The sequence below is a fragment of the Leopardus geoffroyi genome, chromosome B2, assembly GCF_018350155.1.
Source record: "Leopardus geoffroyi isolate Oge1 chromosome B2, O.geoffroyi_Oge1_pat1.0, whole genome shotgun sequence".
NCBI lineage: Eukaryota > Metazoa > Chordata > Mammalia > Carnivora > Felidae > Leopardus > Leopardus geoffroyi.
This window is the reverse complement of record NC_059332.1, coordinates 40,915,757-40,939,683: the sequence shown is the minus strand read 5'-3', so window position 1 is coordinate 40,939,683 and position 23,927 is coordinate 40,915,757. Positions and strand designations below refer to the sequence as shown.

At 36.7% G+C, this 23,927-nt stretch overlaps 1 protein-coding gene across 8 annotated transcripts in view; it reads right to left on the bottom strand.

Moving 5' to 3' along the window:
* Positions 1-23,927, bottom strand: part of UBR2 (ubiquitin protein ligase E3 component n-recognin 2) — a 127,394-nt gene that overhangs the window by 74,475 nt on the left and 28,992 nt on the right. For all 8 annotated transcript variants that reach the window (XM_045498234.1, XM_045498233.1, XM_045498236.1 and 5 more), the window contains exons 3-5: positions 13,239-13,317; positions 11,247-11,360; positions 2,479-2,609 (exon numbers count right to left, since the gene is read on the bottom strand). In XM_045498234.1, the coding sequence (XP_045354190.1) occupies positions 2,479-2,609; positions 11,247-11,360; positions 13,239-13,317 (324 nt within the window). The remainder of the gene's footprint in view (positions 1-2,478; positions 2,610-11,246; positions 11,361-13,238; positions 13,318-23,927) is intronic.

Below are 23,927 nucleotides of genomic sequence, written 5' to 3'. Positions count from 1 at the left end.
GGCAATGTCTGGAGACATTTTTTGTTGTCATGACTGGGGCAGGAATGTCACTGGCATCTAGTGTATAAGGGCCAGGGATGCTGCTAAATATTCTACAATCCACTGGGCACCAACTGATGGGCTCAGTTGGAAGAGCATGTGACTCTTGATCTCAGGGTTGTGAGTTCGAGCCCCATGCTGGGGGTAGAGATTACTAAAAAAATAAATTAATAAAACAAAAAAATTCTACAATGCACTGGACAGCCCTTATAACAAAGAACTAATCTGGTCCTAAACGCCAACAGTTGAGAAACCTGGGCCAGAGGAGGGTGAATGCAAAGGTCCTGAGGTGGCAAAGGGAAGTATTAGGAACTGGAACACAGGGAGGGAGAAGATTAGGTTGGAGAGAGGCAGAAATCTTGAAGACCTTACAATGGAAATTGATTTTGCCATTCTAAGGGCATTGAAGGATTTAAAATAGGAGATATAGTCAGATTTGCCTTAAAGTTCACTGTGCTACAGTGTGAACGAATCTTAAGGGACAAGAGTAGATATGGCAGTTCAGTTAGGGAGGCCATGTTGCTGAATGATTAATTAATCTGGACTAGGATAGTAGTAATAGAGAGGAACAGAAGTAGAATGTTTTTTTTTTTTTAATGTTTATTTATTTTTGAGACAGAGACAGACAGAGCATGAACAGGGGAGGGTCAGAAAGAGAGGGAGACACAGAATCTGAAGCAGGCTCCAGGCTCTGAGCTGTCAGCACACAGCCCGACACGGGGCTCGAACTCACGGACCGTGAGATCATGACCTTAGCCGAAGTCGGACGCTTAACTGACTAAGCCACCCAGGCACGCCAGAAGTAGAATGGTTTGATAGAGGGAGAACCAGCTGGACTTGAAATCTAAATGGGTATAGGTGATTCAGGTTTCTGGGTAGTTTACTAACATGGGAAAACATTACAAAAGAAGTTAGATTTTTTTTCCCTTATATATTGGTAGCCTTGAACATACAATGGAACAAAAAGGTAAAAACAAAACTCTTCTGAGGTGCCTGGGTGGCTCAGTCGGTTAAGTGTCTGACTTCGGCTCAGGTCATGATCTCACAGGTCATTGAGTTCGAGCCTTGCATCAGGCTCTGTGCTGACAGCTCAGAGCCTGGAGCCTGCTTCGGATTTTGTGTCTCCCTCTCTTTCTGCCCCTCCTCTGCTCTCACTGTGTCTATCTTTCTCAAAATAAATAAACATTAAAAAAAATTAAAAAACAAAACTCTTCTATGCTCTAGGGTCTAAATTTGGGCTTTCGATCAATGGCTCCCAACTTGAAGTACAGGCACATCTTGTTTTATTGTGCTTTACAAATACTGTGGGGTTTTGTTTGTTTGTTTTTACAAATTGAAGGTTTGTGGCAACTCTATGTTGAGCAAGCCTATCAATGCCATCTTTCCAACAGCATTTGCTCATGTCCTGTCTCTACATCACATTTTGATAATTCTTACAATATTTCAAACTTTTTTTTAATCATTACTATATTTCTTATGGCGATTTGTGATCACTGATCTTTGATGTTACTATCCTAATTGTTTTGGGGCACTCGGAATCATATTCACATAAGATTGCAAACTTAATTGATAAATGTTGTGTGTGTTCTTACTGCTCCACCCACCAGCTGTTTCCCCGTCTGTCTTCCTCTCCTGGGGCCTCCCTGTTCCCTGAGACACAATATTGAAAGTAGGCCAATTAATAACCCTATAATAGCCTCTAAGTGTTCAAGTGAAAAAAGAGTCAGTTGATGTGGAGAACTTTATTGCAGTGGTCTGGACCCAACCTACAACCTACAAGGTACACCTGTATGTGAAGACAAGTTCCTGAGGTACCATTTTCAACATTTCCAAAAAGATATAGCTAACACCTTACTTTTTAAAAAAAACAACCCACAACCTAATTATCTAGAATACTACTGAAAAGCAAAACAGAAACCACCAATGTTCATCAGACTCTCACTTCAACTTGTAATCAACCTTAAATATGAATACAATTCCAACAATCTCGGTTAGATTTAAAGAGACTGTTGCTTGAGGCAAGCACATCACATGGAAAAGGAAGCCCTTAAAACAGCTATGGCCGAATCCAGCTCTCTGGTCACATGTTCGCAACCTCCTCAATAATCTAAGTACAAATGGTAAAAATATTAGAGTTACCAGTTTTATCACACGAAGAACAGAAAACTGCCTGTGCCTGAAACCAGGGGCAGAGCCCTGACATGGCTTAACTAAACCAATCAATTAACAGGGAGAAACCTCTACCAACTAAGTGGATCACACGTATTTAAAAGCTATAAAATAAAAGAGTTGTTCTGTGGGAAAGTAATTATTAAAAAAGAAAAGATTATGCTCTATCCTTCTATCCTTGCTCCAACTCAATTTGAGGAATTAGAATCAAAATGGTTAAAACTGAGTTTGAGCAAATACGAATATGAAGAATAAATGTGTCACACTTACACCATCTCTAAATCTGCTGGCAGTTCACTTTCTTTTTCCCAGGTTAGTATCTCGACTGCATATCGAAACATAATAGCAAAAATGTTGTAGGTTCTTGCTATCACATCTTCTGATAAATGCACAAGAGGATCCTGAAAGAACAGAAAAAAAAAAAAAAACAAAAAAAAACACAACCATCTTAAATGCACATTAATTCTCATCTTCCCTTACCTCAAAATACTAATGTAAACAGCTGGCTGATCTTCCAGCTTTGGCTTCTCTTCAGTTTGAGCCTGTACATTACATCCTACCAAATCCAGTTTCCTAAAACACTTTGTTCATAATGATCCCAATTACTGAATCAAAAATGTTCAATGGCACCCCAATGCCTAATGCATAAACCTAAACATTTTAGAATGGCATTCCAAGATCTTTAAAACTTAACATCAAACCATCTTTATAGCTTCATATCCTCCTAATCCCAATTTCCAGAATAAACAAAGGAATGTTATCCGAGGGCAGACCAGCAATATTTAGTTTTACAGGTATGAAGGAGAGCCTGATTTTGAGGATTCTAAAGGGAAGAAATCAACAAAGTCAGAAAACTACCCCTTGATTCCCTTGTCTACTTTATTTCATCAGGGCACGTTGCGTATGCATGGAACAGGGAACTTTGCATCTTATACTTAACTGAGAGTATGTCACAAAATTTCTAGGTTATGTGAAAAAGTATTACTATAAACATACACTGAGTTTATCATACCTTTTAAGCAAAATGTTTTACACGATTTTAATCTTTATGCTTTATCTTAAATCTAAACATGTTATTTAGCTTAATGGCTAGTGTTATATTCATTTCTCAAATAAGATAATCAGTGTGTTCCAACATCATAGAATAGGAATCAACACATTCTTGCAAATATACATGAAGGATACAGACATTTTTGCCCATCCTCACCAAAGATAAGCCTAGTAGAACTGACACAAAACAAATGGAGAGGAGGAATAAAAAGAATGGAGGGAAAACAAGACAAAGATTCCTAAAGGAGATGGGTGTAGAGCTTGAAGAACAGAAGAAAAAGTAAGAAGAGTAACAAGACTTTTCAAAGTCTTACAGCACTTTTTTAACCTACACAACTCTTCTCGATGGATTGCTTTATATGTCCCATGTAAGAAAATTTTTTTATCCTACCAGCATAGTTTATTTGACTATTTCTTATAGAGGCTAGAAATGATTAACATAGTGAAACAATCCATACGAAGAAGGAACCAGAACTGGTACATCCTGGGGATTCCTAAAAGATGGGTATTAATAACAATATGAACCTCGACACCAAAATAGAAAGTAGAAAATTCAGTTTCCTTGGTGATATTATCTTACAATTATTCCATTTCTCACAATTATGTCCCACGTTACAAGACATCAGAGGATGAAACAATTACAACAAACAAGATTTATAAGCACGGAACAGATCCTGAAAGAGAAACTGCTGCCAATTCTTGAGAATCCAGGCCAGTAGTGTTCAAACTGTTGTACAAAATCCCAGGACCTGGTAGAGCTGTTTCCTGTTTCAACTGTACATCAGTTTAAAAATATAGAATTACCTGTATTTTAAAATAGTAATGTAAAAATATACTCTAAAATGTGTTATATTACATATTGGGGATCACCAACTGGTAACTTTGCTATTACATTGGCCAAATTTGGGGCAGGCCTAGGAATACAGATTTTTCTGCTATTTTTGGATACACATGTCAACTTCTTGAAAAATGATCACGGATTAAAAAGGATTATTTCTGCAATGAAAGGATACTAGGCTGTGCAAGTCTACTCATATGTACAATAGTAAATTAAACACTAAGAAAGACTTCTGCTCAAATTGCTCTTATGAGAGCATAAGTCAGTTGGAATGAGTAAATAAATGACCATCTCATCCTATGTTGTATTATCAACTATGACTAATAACTAGTTCTTTGAGTATGTTTATTTTAGAAAATACACATCTTTGTCAGTGAGTCAACTTGAGTTATTCTTCTTTCAAACCAGAAGAATACAAGGCATATTGTTAAAAAGATCATCTGTGCTTATGTTAGAAGGCAGTGGGGGTTATGGAAAACTAGTCTTTTATGTGATACACTACTGTAATGTTTGAATTTTAAAAAACTTTGTTAATGTTTATTTATTTTTGGGAGAGAGAGAAAGAGACAGAGCATGAGCAGGGGAGGGGCAGAGAGAAAGGGAGACACAGAATCCAAAGTAGGCTCCAGGGTCTGAGCTGTCAGCACAGAGCCCGACGTGGGGCTCAAACTCACGAACCTCAAGACCATGACCTGAGTCGAAGTTGGATGCCCAGTCGACTGAGCCACCTAGGTGCCCCATTGAATTTTTTTTAATGTAAGCATATACTGTATTATAATAATAATTTTAACTCTTATCATATGCAAATAAGCTATGGATATGGAAAAATTACATTTCTCTATATTGCCCAACTAAAACTAGTAATAAACTAGAAACCAGTCATCAAAACAACCTCGCTTATTTCACGAGTTGACTTTCTAACAAGTAACTAATACACAATTCAACTTATAAAAAATAAATTCATTAATAATACCACTTTTAGTGATCACTGATAGGATAAAGATGTAGCATATGTATACAATGGAATTATTACTCAGCCATAAAAAAGAATAAAATCTTGCCATTTGAAACAATGTGTACGAATCTATAAGTTATAATGCTAAGTGAAGTAAGTCAGGCAGAGAAAGACAAATACGGTATGATTTCACTCATATGTGGAATTTTTTTTTTTTTTTTAAGTTTGAGAGAAAGAGAGAGAGAGCAAAAGCAAGGGAGGGGTAGAGAGAGAGAGAATCCCAAGCAGTCTCCATGCTGTCAGCATGGAGCCAATACAGGGCTTGAACTCAGAAACCATGAGATCATGACCTGAGCTGAAACCAAGAGTCAGCCACTTAACTGACTGAGCCACCCAAGTGCCCCTCATATGTGGAATTTAAGAAACAACTGAACAAAGAAAAAAGGACAAACAAAAGAAGGACTCTGAAATATAGGGAATCAAATTGTTAGTTACCAGAGGGGAAGTGGGTGGGGGGACATGTGAAAATAGGTGAAGGGGATTAAAAGTACACTTAATCATGAGGAGCACTGAGTAATGTGTAGAATTGTTGAAACACTATATTGCACACCTGAAGCTAATATAACACTGTATGCTAATTATACAGGAATAAAAAAATAATACCACTTTTATCTGTTTTATTATTAGGATTTTTAAATTAGACTTTTATTAAAAAAAAAAAATTCCACTGCTAAAAATTACTTTAAAAATCAGTGCAATGTAGCATCATCAACAATAGCCAAATTATGAAAGAAGCCCAAATGTCTATCCACTGATGAATGGAAAAAATGTGGTATATGTATATGTATGCGTGCGTGTGGGCGCGCACGCGCGTGCGCGCGCGCACACACACACACACACACACACACACACACGCACACTGGAATATTACTCAGCCATAAAAAAGAATGAAATCTTACCATTTGTTTAATTTTTTTTTTTTCCAACGTTTTTATTTATTTTTGGGACAGAGAGAGACAGAGCATGAACGGGGGAGGGGCAGAGAGAGAGGGAGACACAGAATCGGAAACAGGCTCCAGGCTCTGAGCCATCAGGCCAGAGCCTGACGCGGGGCTCGAACTCACGGACCGCGAGATCGTGACCTGGCTGAAGTCGGACGCTTAACCGACTGTGCCACCCAGGCGCCCCAATCTTACCATTTGTAACAATGTGGATGGAGCTAGAGAGTATTATGCTAATGGAAATAAGTTAGTCAAAGACAAATACCATACCATTTCACTAACATGTAGAATTTAAGAAACAAAACAATTGAACAGGGGGCAGGAATAAAGACAGGCAAACCAAGAAACAGACTTTAAAAAAAATTTTTTTTTAAGTTTATTTACTTATTTTGAGAGAGACAGAGACAGCACAAGTGGGGAAGGGACAGAGAGACAGGGAGAGAGAAACCCAAGCAGGCTCTGTGCTGTGAACTTAGAGCCCAATGTGGGGCTCGAACTCACAAAATGTGAGATCATGACCTGAGCTGAAACCGGAGTCAGATGCTCAACTGACTGAGCCACCCAGGTGCCCCACCAAGAAACAGACTCTTAACCATAGAGAACAAACTGATGGTTACTAGAGAAGAGGTAGGTGAGGGATGGGGTAAATAGGTAATGAGTATTAAGGAGGACACTTGCTATGATGACCACTGGGTGTTGTATGTAAGTGATGAATCACTAAAATCTATACCCGAAGCTAATATTCCACTGGCTAACTAACTGGAATTTAAATAAAAATTTGGAGAAAAAAATAAAATCAGGGCAATACACTGTTAAAGAGTTCCATTACTGGAGCTCAAATTACCATTAAGACGTCCTGGGTGGCACCTGGGTGGTTCAGTTGGTTAAGTGTCTGAGTCTTGATTTCAGTTCATGATCTCATGGTTCGTGGGTTCGAGCCCCACATCGGGCTCTGTACTGACAGAGCTGAGACTGCTTGGGATTCTCTCTCTGCCCCTCCCCTTCTCGCGTTCTTCCATGTGCTCTCTCTCTCAAAATAAACTTAAAAAAAAAAAAAAGACTTTGGGCAAGTTTTTAAATCTCTCTAAAACCCAAGCTTCTGCAGCTATAAAATCTCTGTAACAGCAGTACTTATCTAACAGGACTGTTCTGAGAATTAAATGAGATAAACAAAGCATAGTACTTGGCATAATTTTTAGCTATTAATAATCACAAATCTGCATTCATTTGAGATGAGAGCAGTATCGATAAGGGAAAATTTCAGGTAAAAAAAAGTCTTCACCGAGGTTGTTCATTCAGTGCATTTGTTACTGAATTAAATTTCATTCCAAAAAGGTTTTACAGCAACTTAAGAATACATCAGTGTAATGAGACAGTATTAAAAAAAATAGACGTACAAAGTGGGCAAAACCAGAATAAAGGTAGGAAAATTAGGTGATAATATGTTTACTGTAAAGGCAGATCATATAAATTTCCAAATAGCTACTACACACAGGCACTGTTTCCAAACATTTGGCTCTGTTTCCCAGAAGCCTCAACAAAAGGAAACGGAATCAGTTACCAGACCCATAGCAAGAGAAACATAACACTTCCTAATGCAGAGACGGAAGAGAAACTTCTTATAGTTCCTATGAAGATGATCAAAAGAGACAGTCCAGACTCCCTACTTATCCCCATGCCCAAAGGGCCCATTGGAAACCTGGCTGGGCATTTACTGTTGCCACAGTGATGGGAGATGCTACTGCCATTTAGTGAGTGGGAAATAAGTAAACACAATGCTTCTGACAGCATGTATCTGGGATCAGCAAACTTTTCCTGTGAAGAGTCAGATACTAAGTCTTTTAGTTTTTGTAGACTACAGGGTATTTGTTACAGCTGCTCAATTTTGCTGTTGCAGTGGAAAAGCAGTTATAGACAATGCACAATTAAACATACCTGTGTTGCAGTACAGTTTTGTTTACAGACACCGAAATCTGAATTTCCTACCATTTTCACATGCCACAGACACCATCATACTGATTTTTTCCAAATATTTAAAAATATAAAAACCATTCTTAGTTTACGATGGTGCCAGTAATGGGCCTCTATGGGGCCATAGTTTGCTGATCCCTGGCCTATATAACAACAACAAAAGTCCCATCCCAAATGCCAAGAGTTGAGAAGATCCATGGAACTGCTAAACATTATCCCTAGAGAAGTGTATTATCAAGTATATACTTGATAATATACAGGTATATTTTTTCTAACTTTTTTCTTAAGATGCAGGCTAAATGTATAATAAAAAATTATGTTCAATAAAAACAATTCTATGACAGACTAAAAAAGTACATTGCAAATATTTTATAGCTTTCTTCCATTTTAAGCATAAAAGATAAAAAAAAAACCCTATATATATGTATAAATTTACTGAGTGGGGACCAGGAATGCTAAACAAAATGCTATTTTAAAAATAGCTTCTCTTACAGTCTTATCCTTGAGGACTTCATTTCTCTTAACTGAATTCTTAAATTGGAATTAAATGGCAGAGTGTGGAGGTTTATTCTCTGTCAAGTTGCTGCAGTATAGATTCTCCAGGCAGAACCATATAACTTAAGTCAGGCAGGCAAGCTTGCTAACATCTTCCTAACAGGAAATTAACTCAAGTTGTCAATATTTGATAGCTACCCAACTTATGTACGAGGATAAAGTCAACAGAGTAACTGCAAGCAAATTTTATTCAAAAATTATTTTCAGTCTATCTAAAACAAAGATTAAAAGGTAACAAAAGTCCTAAGGTTTTTCTAAGTAATTTATTGAGGTGAAATTCACAGAACAGAAACCTAACCATTTTAAAGTAAACTAATTGGTGGTATTTAGTACATTCATAATGTTGTACCACTACCACCTTTCTATAGTTCCAAAACATTTCTATTACTTCAAAGTAAAACCCCCTACCCATTAAGCAGTTTTTGCCATTCTCCCCTTCCCCAGCCCTTGGCAATCACCAGTGTGTGCTTTGTCTACAAGTTTACCTATTTTGGGTATTTTATATAAATGGAATCAGACAATATGTGTTCTTTTGCGTCTGGCTTCCTTCACTTAGAATAATGTTTTGGAGGTTCATCCAAGTTGTACCAGATATCAGTATTTCATTCCTTTCTATGTCTGAGTAATAGTACGTTATCTGTACACCACAATTTGTCTATCCATTCATCTACTGATAGACATTACAGTTGATACTCATTTGAACACCTGCTTCCAGTGCTTTTGGGTACATACCTAACAGTGAAATTACAGGCTCATATGGCAATTCTGTGTTTAATCTTTGGAGGAATAGTCAAACTGTTCCACGGCTCTGAGTTATTTTGCATCCCCTTTAGGCATGTACCAGGGCTCCACTTTTTCTACATCTTCACCAACACATACATTCCTTTTTTTCTGATTATAGCCATCTTAGTGGGTGTGAAGTGGTTTCAATTTGCATTTCCCTAATAACTAATGATGCTGACTATGTTTTCACATGTTTGTTGGTCATGTGTATTATATCTTCTTTGGAGAAATGTCTATTCAAGTCCTTTGCACATTTTTGTGTTGTTTGTGGTTCTGTTGTTGATTTGTAAGATATATACTCTGAATACGAAACCTTTCTCAGATACATTAAGTCCCCCCTTATCCATGGTTTCAGTCACCACCAGGTCAGGTGGGAGACTGGAAGCAGATACTCTTTCTTTTGAGGCATGGTCAAAAGGTCAACAGTAGCCTAACTTTATGTCACAATGCCTATGGCCTTCGCCTCACTTCATCTCATCAAAGTAGGCATTTTATCATCTCACATCATCACAAGAAAGGTAGGTACAGTACAATATTATGAGAGCAAGTGAGTGCTCACTCACCTAACTTCTATTATGATATACTGTTATAATTGTCCTATTTTATTATTAGTTATTACCAGTCTCTTACTGACAAAAAATTAGACTTTATAAATTAAACCTTATCATAGGTATGTATGAATAAGAAAACAACTAGTATCTATAGGGTTCAGTACTATCCACAACTTCAGATATCAACAGGGGGTCTTGGAACACACCCTCCATGGATAAGGTGGGACTACTGTATATGATTTGCAAATGTCTTCTCCCATAGTTTTATACCAGTCTTCATCTTTTTTAATTAAAAGTACAGCTCTTTTTGTCAAATATTTGTCTTGTATTTTTACAAATGGAAATCCAATCCAATATATAAAAGAGATAAAAATGGAGCTCCTCCAATAGAAGTGGAGAAATCTGAAACTCTAATCACTGGGTGTCTGCTGCAAATCCTACACCACTTACACAAGGCAAATGAAACACAAAATATATGTTTTTCATAGCACTCAATCATTTCACACAAATTTTAATCTGTCCTAAGCACAGTGGAACACAGTCTAAAAGACTCTTGTCCTGCACCATAAAGTGCAGGTCAAATATTTGAGACTTGTAAGGTATCAGGACCAGGAAGTACTATTAATGTTCACTTGCCCCAAATCTGTAGCAGAGCTGCCAACGATGCATAAGTACTTTGAATGTATCTACTTCTCTATCATTTAAAAATAAAATCCGAAATGAGGGTGTTGAATCAAACATCAAACTGTCAGAAATAGCAGCAGAGATTTAAGTATTTATTTAGTAAGAGTCTACTATATCATTACAAATATCATTTAGAGAAAATAATGCAGAATCAAGAATTTTAAAAAGCATATATTTACAGCTGGAGTGACTGTAATTTGTACTTTGCTATTTATACTTGGTCTCATCACATATCCAATGACACTGATATGCCAGATGGTGATTAGAATTGGCTCCCACGTATAGTTACAGAAAAGAAGGGTACCTGGCCTACAAAATCTTAGTCACAACACAAATATACAAAAAACAACAAAATTAATCTATACACATAGGAAAAATAATCTTTCAGTAATAAATGAGGACTTAAAACAAAACCTCAAATAGAAGTCCAAATTAAATTAAACTTCCAGAATTACAAGTGAGTACTAATAGCAATGGTATGACATCCATAAAATGTAAAGACCTTTCAAAGTAGGTCTAGTCACTGGTAAGAGTGACAGGACTATTTTGCTTATTCATTTCTCATAACCTAGTTCCTATGTCTGAAAATATTTCAAACTTGTGGTTAAAACAGTATTTCCTTAAAAACAACTTTGTGAAAACGTTTTTACCTCTTCTTCCTCAATTTCAGAGGTGTTAAGTTCATGTTTTTGACAGTAAGGACCCTCTTTCCAAGCTTCAGTATCACCACAGTCACAGAAACCTCCACCTCCTGATGTTGTCATCTTGAAAAAAAATTGTAAAGTATCTTGTCAATAAGTATTTACTGAGGGCTATCAGATTATAAATAAGAATAGCAAGTGCTAAGGAAATAACATCGCTAAAATGTTTCATTTCTTTTGAGGAGTTAAATGAAATAAAATGCCAAACCTCTTGATGTTTTAAAGCTTAAATAAGCCTAAATTAAGTGATTCTGAAATGAAATAAGCTACTTTGTAGTGTCTAGTCTAGTTTAAAGAGGTAAAATGTGCCTACCTACATGACTTCCTTAATTTGGAAAACCATCAGGGTTTTCCTGCTGGGCTTTGGTACAATGTTGGTATTAATGTCACCTGGTTACAGTGCTCTAATGTAATATAACAGATTCAAGAGCTGTAACGATTACTATGGTTATTTTTCCCTAGAAGATTGTTGCATCTGATAAGAGAAAGTGACTAACAAAAACTACAGAAATAGTTTGTTTTTCCTTTTCTAACACCCTCTAAATAGCATTCTTGGACAAGGAAAGCAGCTCAGGAAATGTAAAAGTGGATTGTCTGGTCAGAAAAAGTTTTCACCATCTGCAGGGTTCAAGAATTATTCATACTTCCCTAAGATATGGCAATGATTCAAGGAATCTAGCAAGATACAACTCATTAATTATAGGAAATACTGCCTTAAAAAAATACTGCACGAGAGAGTTTTAGGAGTGGGTATTTGCTGCAAATTTCAGAATGAGCCCTATTACATACTGTCCAAAGAAAGTATCTGTTATATATAAAAATATAATTAATGTAAATCCACGAGTGACAATTATTCCCAGGGGCTGCAGGGATATATGCCAAAACACAAGCAAACAAACAAACAAAAAAACCCCACAAAAAACCCACAAACCATGAGGAGGCAGCCATTTGGAAAATGATAACCCTATAGTTTTTATTCTTCTTCTGGTTACCCGAGATATAGATAGAACAGCTTAAAGAAAACTGGGATTCTCTTACTGACTTCTGAAAATAAAAACATACAAAGACACAAGGAGTCTTAATTTTGTAGCTGCTTTAGTTCACTATTAGCAATACTCGGGTAGAGTGGAAAAAAAACAAACAAACAGGAGGAAAAGTCCTGAGCCAACAGGGCTCCTGAATTAATAATAAGATTGCAATATTCCCTCTACTATTTCATTTGAGGGTGAAAAGTTCCAGCTACTAACACTTCCTTAACTTTTGAATGCTCACGGCTTTGCCTTCAATTTCTAGTAGAGGAACCAGGACAGGCTTAGGACAGGCTTAGCATAAACTGTCTTTGTTCATATCCTTGATTTAAAAGCAAACATACCTGACTTTTTGCAAAGTACTGACTACATTATAGCAGTAGAAAAATAATAAAATAGGTGGGTCTCATGTTCTGGAGTTGGGCCCTCTTCCGCGATGTAGTAGATGCCTCTTTAATATTAAGAAATGACAAATCTTCTGTAGACAATGACCAACAAAGCATTTCTTAAATGTATAATCCTGATGCTTCCTTACTCCTTTTCTCCCATGTCCTTCCCTTCAGAACCTCCCTCCCACTTTACCTCTCATCTTTATCCTCTAATTTTTGATAACCTTCTGAATAAACCTAGAATTATGAAGATAATAAACATAAGAAAATAGCAAAACAAACTAGCTGAAAAGCAATATGCAGGAGCTGATATCTGTGCTGTCTTTCCTAAACCATGTATTCAGGAAGCCTGATTCAAAATTCATGTCTACACTGCTATCATATGTTTAATGGTGTTAAAATAACACATTTCTTAAACCAGTCTCCCCCATTTTAGTGTTAAATCTTGGAATTTAAAAAAGACAGAAAAGGTATCTAATATAAAATTTAATAGTGGGTATGGTTATTATCTGGGCATTACTAACCCTATATCGATGGTCTCTGTGAATACTTCCCAAAAAGCACTCCATGCATAAAACACAAGTTGGATCAACTGCACAGTCTCTGTAAAGTTAAAGAAAAAAAAAATCAGAGTGTCATAAAATAACTGTATATATCACAACATAATATTTCAATTGGAATCCATCCTAGAAGAGCCAAAATAGGGAAGTGCTTTGGTGTTAGAAGGAAATATTATTCTCAAAGATCTGTGAGATCTTTGAGCAATGAAGTCAGCTTAAGAACCTGCTTCTCATTCTGGATATGTAGATGTGTAGATCTCACACTAGATTTGAGGATATCAAATTCCCATTTCATTTCAGTCATTTCATTTGCTTTCATCATACTGCCAGCTAGACACATTTACAGATCATATCCTACACAAAAGAATCCCTACACTTCCATGAAATGAGATGGGGAGTTCGGAACATCTTTAAATTGCACCTTAGCCTAGTTCCTGTATCCTGATAGGCAACCATTCTACTGTGCTTATTGTGTGCCCTTTTAGTTGTATGTGTTTTTGCAAAATGTATTTGAGTGCATGTATTTTTTTTTTTTTTTTTTGGTGCAAAAAGGTGATTTTATTAAAGCACAGGACAGGACCCGTGTTGGCAGGAAAAGCTGCCTGAGTGCATGTATTTTTAATGCATGTTAATTCTCATTGTGTTATATATCTCATCGTTACATTTACACGTCTGTAACATAATCCATTCATTTTGTATGTGTACATCTGATTTGCTGTTTCCAATGGCTACATAGTATGCTATGTCACGTACCCAAAATATTTTCTCTCTCTACTCTCCCTGCACTGGACACCTGGACAACCTCCAATGCCTTTCTACTATACAATGCTGTAATAAACATCGTGTAAATGTTCTCTTACAGATATGTCTGCGACGTTCTTTGGCATATAAACTCAAGAGCAGAATTTCTGGGTCATAATTCATGTTAAGTTCTTATTCTGAGTGCCCTGGTACAGTCCAGAGTGGCTACATATCCCCCATCAGTGTATGAGGGTTTTTTTTTTTTTTTTAATTTTTTTTTTCAACGTTTATTTATTTTTGGGACAGAGAGAGACAGAGCATGAACGGGGGAGGGGCAGAGAGAGAGGGAGACACAGAATCGGAAACAGGCTCCAGGCTCTGAGCCATCAGCCCAGAGCCCGACGCGGGGCTCGAACTCACGGGGTCGCGAGATAGTGACCTGGCTGAAGTCGGACGCTCAACCGACTGCGCCACCCAGGCGCCCCAGTGTATGAGGGTTTTTATAGTCCTGCATCTTCATCAGCATTTGGTTTTATCTGGTTTTCTAATATGTGCAAGGTCAACATATTTGAAATAATGTCATATTGTTTTAATCTGCATGTCCCTGGTCGCTGGTATCTTTGAGCAACTCTTTATATGCTTATTACTTTTGGGGCTTCCTTTTCTATAAATTGTCTTTGCCCATTTTTCTGCTGGGATTGCTTTCTTTTATCTTATTTGCAGAATCTAATCTAGAGGATAATGGCACCTGGCAATATTAAACATTGCAAATATTGTCTCCTGTTTGTCACTTGTGTATTAATTTTGCCTATGGGGTCCTTTGTTAAATAGTACTACCTATTCTGATGCAATTAAATTCACATACACACACATGCAATTGGTTTATACTGTAAGGTTTTAGGAAGTTCTTTCCCCAACCCCAAGTCACAAAAATATTCCTCTTTTTCTTCTATTCATCTTTTGGTTTTATCTTCCACATTTAGGTGGAATACAACTGTACCTTTGTATATCATGTAGAATAAGGTTTTATTTCTCAATATATACTGAGCTATTTTTTTCCAACACCATCTACTAAATGATTTAACTTTTATCTATTGGTTATGGGGTCATCTTTATAAAGCTCCCACATCTCCTTTGGTCTATAAGCTCTCTAATATGTGTCAGTGATTTATTTGTTCTTACACCATACCAAACTGTATTACTATGGCTTTGTAGTAGGTCTTAATATCTGGCAGGTTAAGTTCCCTTTTATTCTCTTTCAAAAATGCTGGCTCAGCTATTCACAAACTCTTCTTTATTCTTCGACACATTACTTAGGATAAGTGTATAGAGTGCCTCAAAAATATCCAGCTAAAATTTTGACAGAGATTACTTAGAATTTATTGATAAGCTTCAAGAGTAAGAACATCATTATAAGACTAAATTATCACATCCATGATTCTTTCTTAAGTCTTTTACTGAAGTTGTAAAGTTTTCTTCATATGAATCCTTATATTCTTGATTAGACTAATATCTAGGTACTCTCTAGGTTTTATTTTAAATAAGTATTTTTTCAAAATCTCATTTTCTAGGCAGTCTCTCCTTTGCTGTCCTGCCCACTGCTCCCTTGTGGTGTATTCAATAAACTTCCAATCTCCTTTTTTTTTTTTTTTTTTTTTTTTTTTTTTAATTTTTTTTTTTTCAACGTTTATTTATTTTTGGGGGGACAGAGGGAGACAGAGCATGAACGGGGGAGGGGCAGAGAGAGAGGGAGACACAGAATCGGAAACAGGCTCCAGGCTCTGAGCCATCAGCCCAGAGCCTGACGCGGGGCTCGAACTCACGGACAGCGAGATCGTGACCCGGCTGAAGTCGGACGCCCAACCGACTGCGCCACCCAGGCGCCCCTCCAATCTCCTTTAAAAAAAAAACTCATTTTCTAGTTGCTTAAGGATGATGAAAAGAAACAGTATTGATTTTTAGTATCCTTGATGAACTCAAGGCAGTTCTAATAGTTTGTTGATTCTGTTTTGTTTTCTCCCAGAGTAAATGAGTATATAGCCTGTATGTAACGACAATTTTCTCTTTCCTTACAATCTTTACACCGTTTTGTTTTTCTTCTTTTATGCTGTTGACAAGAACCTCCAGTAATATATTAAATAACAGCAGTAATAGTAGGCATCTTTGCCTTACTTTAAATATTAAAGTAAAACGTCTCTAAAGGGTATCCATTAGTATTATGTTCCCAGTAGGTTTACAAAGAAAGTGCCCTTCTACAAAAAAATCAAGAATATATCTTGCCTTTCCTATATCAACTTCAAGCTAATCAAAGGAATGAGGAGGGACTGTTTTTCTTCTATAGAAGACAAGCTAACAAACAAAAAACTAAGTTCGAATATTTTTCTACCCCCTAATAAAAAATAATGATCTAGACAAGCATCAGTGACTGCTAAAACATTAGATAAAAAGGATAACGAAGACCTTTATAATGGTTGCATCTGCACGATATCTAAACCCACTGATCATCTTAAACAAAAAAACCAAGCATAATGTGCTTCCTGACATGAAGAATTAAGAAATTACACATCAGTATTCATGAAGTTAGTATTCATACCCCCCTCCAATACTACATAACAATTTAATTACACCTAAATACCTGTTCACAGGAAATACAGGGCATAAAGAAACATGTTAAGCAACACCATGGGGACACAACAAACAAATCCAGAATGTGGAAAATTCCACAGAACAAATGACCCATTTTCTTAGGGACATAACTGGAAAAGAAAAGAAAAGGAAAAAAAAAAAAAAAGGGAGAGAAGCTATTATAGAATAAAAGAAAAAATGAGGAGTAACAGCCAAATGCAAGGTGTGAACTTTGAATCCACATTTATGAGTCAATCAGGACAATTTCCACTCAGGCTAGATATTAGATAATGTCAAGGAATTAGTGTTAATTTTTTAGGATGTTAATGGTTGTAGAGAAAAAAAGCTATATTCTGAGGACTCATAAGAAGACAAGCAGTCTGGAATTTGCTTTAAAAAAATTTTTTTTTTCAACGTTTATTTATTTTTTTGGGGACAGAGAGAGACAGAGCATGAATGGGGGAGGGGCAGAGAGAGAGGGAGACACAGAATCGGAAACAGGCTCCAGGCTCGGAGCCATCAGCCCAGAGCCTGATGCGGGGCTCGAACTCACGGACCGCGAGATCGTGACCTGGCTGAAGTCGGACGCTTAACCGACTGCGCCACCCAGGCGCCCCTGGAATTTGCTTTAAAATAATCTGGCAGGGCAAGAAAACAAAGTGTGTGTGTGTATACGTGTGTGCATAAAAAGAGTTGCCATATTACTGGTGATTGCTGAAGCTGAACAATGAGTACATGTCAGATCTATAACATCATTCACTCTATTTTTAATATGTTTGAAAATGTCCATAATAAAGTTTCTAAAAATCTAACACCCAAATATTCAATAGTTTCATATATACTTTGCTGAGAATTTATATCATAAACAATTACTGAAATTTATAAAATGCTTTACAGAATCAAATCAGGAAAACATTTTTTTCTTCTCTCAACTATTAAAATGGTGAATTACATTAATAATTGTTTTTTTTTTTAATTTTTTTTTTCAACGTTTATTTATTTTTGGGACAGAGAGAGACAGAGCATGAACGGGGGAGGGGCAGACAGAGAGGGAGACACAGAATCGGAAACAGGCTCCAGGCTCCGAGCCATCAGCCCAGAGCCTGACGCGGGGCTCGAACTCACGGACCGCGAGATCGTGACCTGGCTGTAGTTGGACGCTCAACCGACTGCGCCACCCAGGCGCCCCCATTAATAATTGTTTTAAAATTTTTTTTTTCAACGTTTATTTATTTTTGGGACAGAGAGAGACAGAGCATGAATGGGGGAGGGGCAGAGAGAGAGGGAGACACAGAATCGGAAACAGGCTCCAGGCTCTGAGCCATCAGCCCAGAGCCCGACGCGGGGCTCGAACCCACGGACCGCGAGATCGTGACCTGGCTGAAGTCGGACGCTTAATCGACTGCGCCACCCAGGCGCCCCACATTAATAATTGTTTTAAAGATGAACTGTCTGGATTCCTGAACTAAACACCATTTGATTACGATGCATCACTCTTTTAGAATATTCTTAGATGCAGACAAGCTGATATTTTATTCAGGATCCTTTCAGCTACATTAATGAAAAAAACAGTTTTATGTCTTGAATTTATCAGGGATTGAAATCAAGATTATATTAGCCTCATGAAGAGTTAAGGCAGTTTTCACTCTTTTTCCATTTTCTGTAGTAACTTGTGTAAGAGAGGAATTTTCCTTTGAAATTGTTAGAACTTACCTATAAAGTCATCTAGGTATATGGGGTTTGTGGGAGGGAAGATATTTGATTACCATTCTAATGTTTCTCATACTGTATTCAAGTTGCCTATCATTTTTCTATGAATTTATCCATTTCATCTAGGTTTTTAAAATTTTTGAAGAACTTAGTTGTTCATAATTCTCGTATTTCAAAGGTTAACAAACTTTCTTGGTTCATGGCATCTTCAGTGTCTCTATATTTCTTTTTTTTCAGGGTACCCTTTGACTAAAAGAAACATGTAATTGTTCTGCTTATCAAATAGGCTCAAACAACTTAGTACCTATTGGGTACTAGACAATTTTTCAACTCCTAGAATCAAATTGTGGACACTGCAACCTTCATTGCCTGTTCCACGAAGTATCTGCTTTCAATCACAGCAATGTAGAGGACCTAGCTTGGCAAGATATGATATCATCAAAAGAAACGCAGTATGATTTTCAATTTTCATTTTGAATCTTATGTACTACATTCTCTTTTTCTTATTCAGTCTTGCAAGAAAAATGGCATAACAATTCCAGAGTCAGTACATCTTTTTTTAATTAAAAAAAATTTTTTTTAACGTTTATTTATTATTGAGAGACAGAGAGAGACAGAGCGTGAGCAGGGGAGGGGCAGAGAAAGAGGGAGACACAGAATCTGAAGCAGGCTCCAGGATCTGAGCTGTCGGCACAGAGCCCCGACATAGGGCTCGAACCTACGACTGTGAGATCATGACCTGAGCCGAAGCCGGACGCCACCCAGGCACCCCGAGAGTCAGTACATCTTTTATTTTCCGAACTTTTTCTCTTCTTTTTCCTTTGAGTATACTCAATTGTTTTTCTAACTTACTGAGCTGAATGTTTACCCTGTATATTTTTATTTTTTGTCTCTGAAATAATTTTACTCATAAAGTTGCAAAAATAGTACAGAGTTCCTTTATACCCTTACCAAATTTCCCCCAAGGTTAACAATACAAAGAAATTAATATCGGCACAGTATTATGAACTACAGCCCTTATTCAAAAGTCATCAGTTTTCCCACTATGATCCTTTTTTCTCTCTCAGGATACAATACAGGATCCCACATTGCATTAGACGTCATGTTTCCTTAGTCTCCTCCAAGTTCTAACAGCTCCTCAGTCTTTTCTCCATTTTTGTGACCATAACCTTTTGAAGAATACTTGTCACAGTTATTTTGCAGAGGTCGCACAATTTGGGTTTGACGTTTTCACGATTAGATTGAGTTATGCATTTCCGGCAAGAATACCACAGAAGCGATGTCACAGAAGTGGTGCTTTGCCCTTCTCAGTACATCAAACAGGGGGCACATGATGCTGATTCGATAGGTCTTAGTACTGGTGGCGTTAATGTTGCTTACTTTGTTAAGGTGGTGTCTGTCCGATTTCTTCACTACAAAGTTGCTATTGTATCTTTTGCAACTAAATCTATTTGGGGAGAGATACTTTGAGACTATGCAAAAAGTCTATTTCTCAAACTTTCAGCCACTCGTTTTAGCATCCACCAATGGATCTTGTCTACAATTACTGCTGTGTTATTTGCCTAATGGTGACTTTCTATTTCCCTCCTTCCTATTTTATTAATTGGAATTTTCAGTATGGAAAAACTACTGAAAACATCCCTTCTCTCCCATTTATTTATTTACTTATTTATTTATTTATGCAAATACTTAGTTATATCAGTGTGCTCACTGCTTCAGGAGTTCCATTGTTTCTAGGCCCTTTCAGCAGACAGAGCCAGGAATGATAGGTGTATACAGCCTTTTTAAAAATCATTTTATTTTTCTTTTTTTCATCATGATAAGTGTACTCTTTAATTCCCATCACCTATTTCCCCTATCCCCCACCAACTTACCCTTTGGTAACCCATCAGTTTGTTCTCTACAGTTAAGAGTCTGTTTCTGGGGCACCTGGGTAGCTTAGTTGGTTGAGCCTTGGATTCATGGTCTCGGCTCAAGCCATGATCTCACAGTCTGTGGGATCGAGCTCTGAGCTGGGTTCCATGCTGACACCATGAAGCCTGCTTGGGATTCTTTCTCCCTCTCTCTCTGCCCCTCCCCTGCTATCTCTTGCTCAAAATAAATAAGCTTTAAAAAAAAAAAAAAAAAGTCTGTTTCTCAGTTTGTCTATTTTCTTCCTTTGCTTGTATCTTAAATTCCATATGAGTGAGATCATATGGTATTTGTCTTTCTCTGACTGACTTATTTCACTTAGCATTATACTCTTTAGCTCTATCCATATTGTTGCAAATGGCAAGATTTCATTCCGTTTTATGGCTGAATAATATTCCATTGTGTAATATATACCACATCTTTTTAAAAAAATTTTTTATTTTTTATTTTTATTTTATTTATATTTTATTTTTATTTATATTATATATATAAATATATATAAATATATATTATATATATAAAATATATAAAATATATATATTTTATATTATATATATTTTATATTTATATTTTATTTTTATTTATATTTTATTTATATTTTATTTATATTTTTATTTTTATTTAAAGATGTTTATTTTTGAGGGGGGGGCAAAGTGCAAGTGGTGGAGGGGGCAGAAAGAGAGGGAGACACAGAATCCAAAGTAGGCTCCAGCCTCTGAGCTGTCAGCACAGAACCTGACGTGGGGCTCAAACTCACGAACTGCGAGACCATGACCTGAGACGAAGTTGGATGCTTAACTGACTGAGCCACTCAGGCACCCCATATACCACATCTTCTTTACCTGCTCATCTATCAAAGGACACTTGAACGGCCTCCATAGTTTGGCTATTGTGAATAATGCTGCAATAAAAATAGGGTGCATATATCCCTTTGAATTAGTGTTTTTGTATTTTGGGGGTAAATATCCAGTGGTATGATTACTGGATCACAGGTTAGTTCTATTATTTTTAATTTTTTGAGGAACCTCAATACCATTTTCCATAGTGGCTGCATTCCCACCAACAGTGTATGAGGGTTCCTTTCTCTCCGTGTCCTCACTAATACTTGGTTGTTTCTTGTTTTGATTTTAGCCATTCTGACAGGTTTATGGTGGTATCTCACTGCAATTTTAATTTACATTTCCCTGATGATGAGTGATGTTGAGCATCTTTTCATGTGTCTATTGGCCCCATTGGTCTATCTTCTTTGGAGAAATGTCTGTTCGTGTCTTTGCCCATTTTTTAACTGGATTATTTGTTTTTTAGGTATTCAGTATATCAGTTCTTTATATATTTTGGATACTAACCCTTTATCAGATAACTCATTTGCAAATATTTTCTCTCATTCAGAAGATTGTCTTCTAGCTTTATTGATTGTTTCTTTCATTGCACAGAAAATTTTTACTTTGATGTAGTCCCAACAGTTTATTTTTGCTTTTATTTCCCATGCCTCAGGAGACATACCTAGAAAAATGTTGCTATGGCCAATGTGTCAGAGAGATTACTGCCTGTGCTTTCTTCAAGGATTTTTCTGGTTTCAGATCTCACATTTAGGTCTTTAATAAATTTTGAATTTATTTCTGTGTATGATGAAAGAAAAGTGATCCTTTTTTTCCAACACCATTCATTGAAGAGACTGTCTTTCCCCATTGTATATTCATTCCTCCTTTGTTGAGGATTGACTGACCATATAGTAGTGGGTTTATTTCTGGGTTTTCTATTCTGTTCCATTGCTCTATGTGTCTATTTATGCCAGTACCATACTGTTTTAATTACTACCGCTTTGTAATACAACTTGAAATCTGGAATTGTGATGCCTCCATTTTCTTAGGGCTTGAACATAGGGCTTGAACTCACAACCCTAAGATCAAGGGTCACATGCTCTTCCAATTAAGCCAGCCAGGCACCCCTCCATTTCTTCTAAGTTGTCCAATTTGTTGGCATATAGGTTTTCATAATCTGTAAAAACTGTTTGTATTTCTATGGTGTTGGTTGTTATTTCTTTTACTAGTGACTTTGTTATTTGGGTCTTCTCTCTTTAAATAAATCTTGCTGGAGGTTTATCAATTTTGTTGATCTTTTCAAAGAACCACATCCTGGTTTCACTGATCTGTTCTATTTGGTTTTTTGTTTCTATATCATTTATTTCTGCTCTAATCTTTATTATTTCCCTCCTTTGGGTTTGAATTTTGTTCATTTTCCAGCTCCTTTAGGTGTAAGGTTCGGTTGTGTATTTAAGATTTTTCTTGCTTCTTGAGGTAGGCCTGTGTTGGTATAAACTTCCCTCTTAGAACTACTTTTGCTGCATCCCAAATATTTTGGATTGTTGTGTTTTCATTTTCATTTGTTTCCACTGTATTGCTTATCTTTAATTTTTATTTTTTCTTAGCAAATAATTTAAAGGTATATATATCCTTCTAAATACTCCTTTAGCTATGTCCCAAAAATTTCAACACACAATGTTTTTACCATTCAGTTCCATTTCTAAATTTCCTTAGTGATTTCAGTGATATCTGTTTACTTAACATTAGCAATGTTAGTTTCTAAACATACTTAACCTACCCTTTTGCTGTTTCTAATTTTAACTATAGTGGGAGAACAATCTGTACAGCTCTAAGCTGGGAATTAACTGAAGTTTCCCTTAAGGCCAAATACACAGATTGCTTTTTAATTTTTTTTTAATGTTTTATTTATTTTTGAGAGAGAGACAGGGTGCGAGTGGGGGAGGGGCAGAGAGCGAGGGAGACAGAGAATCCGAAGCAGGCTCCAGGCTCTGAGCCGTGAGCACAGAACCTGACGCAGAGCTCGAACCCATGAACCATGAGATCATGACCTGAGCCGAAGTCGGACGCTTAACCAACTGAGCCACCCAAGCACCCCTATACAGATTGCTTTTTAAAAATTGAGATGTAATTCACATACAATTCATCTTTTCAAAAGTGTCCAACTTAGGGCACCTGGTTGGCTCAGTCAGTAGAACATGTTACTCTTGATCTTGGGGTCATGAATTCAAGCCCCGTGGTGACCGCAGGGCTTATGTTAAAAAACAAAACAAAACAAAACAATGCAATGGCTTGTTAAGAAAAAAAAGTGTCCAACTTCGTAGTTTGTAGTATCACAAGGTTGTACAAAAATAACCAATAAGAACATCTGGAGATATGGCTATTCAGATTCTTTGCCCATTTTTTAATTTGGTTGCCTTTTTGTGTCTTTTATGCTTTCTACCATAAATTCTATTTGTCAGATATGAAAACTGCTATTCCAGCTCTCTTTTGTATCATATGAATATGATACATAACATACATACGTTATCTTTTGGCTGGGATATTTTTCTCCAGTGCTTCTCCTATTTTTGGTGACTTCCAGTTTTTCTTTGCCTGTCATAGCATTTTTGGATTCCTAAAAATCAACTAGAGAGCCAATGTCTTTATGTTTTTACATAATTATATAGAAAAGTCAAGCCAGATCCTTGTTCTCTAGGAGCCTATCTTTAACAGAAAGACAAATGTGTACAGTTAAGGATCAGTTGTTAATTGTCATATTAAAGGTATACTGGTTTGGTGGAAGTACACACAGATTCCTGAGATTTTAGGGCTTTAGTGAAAGCAGTCATCTCCAAACTCTCTT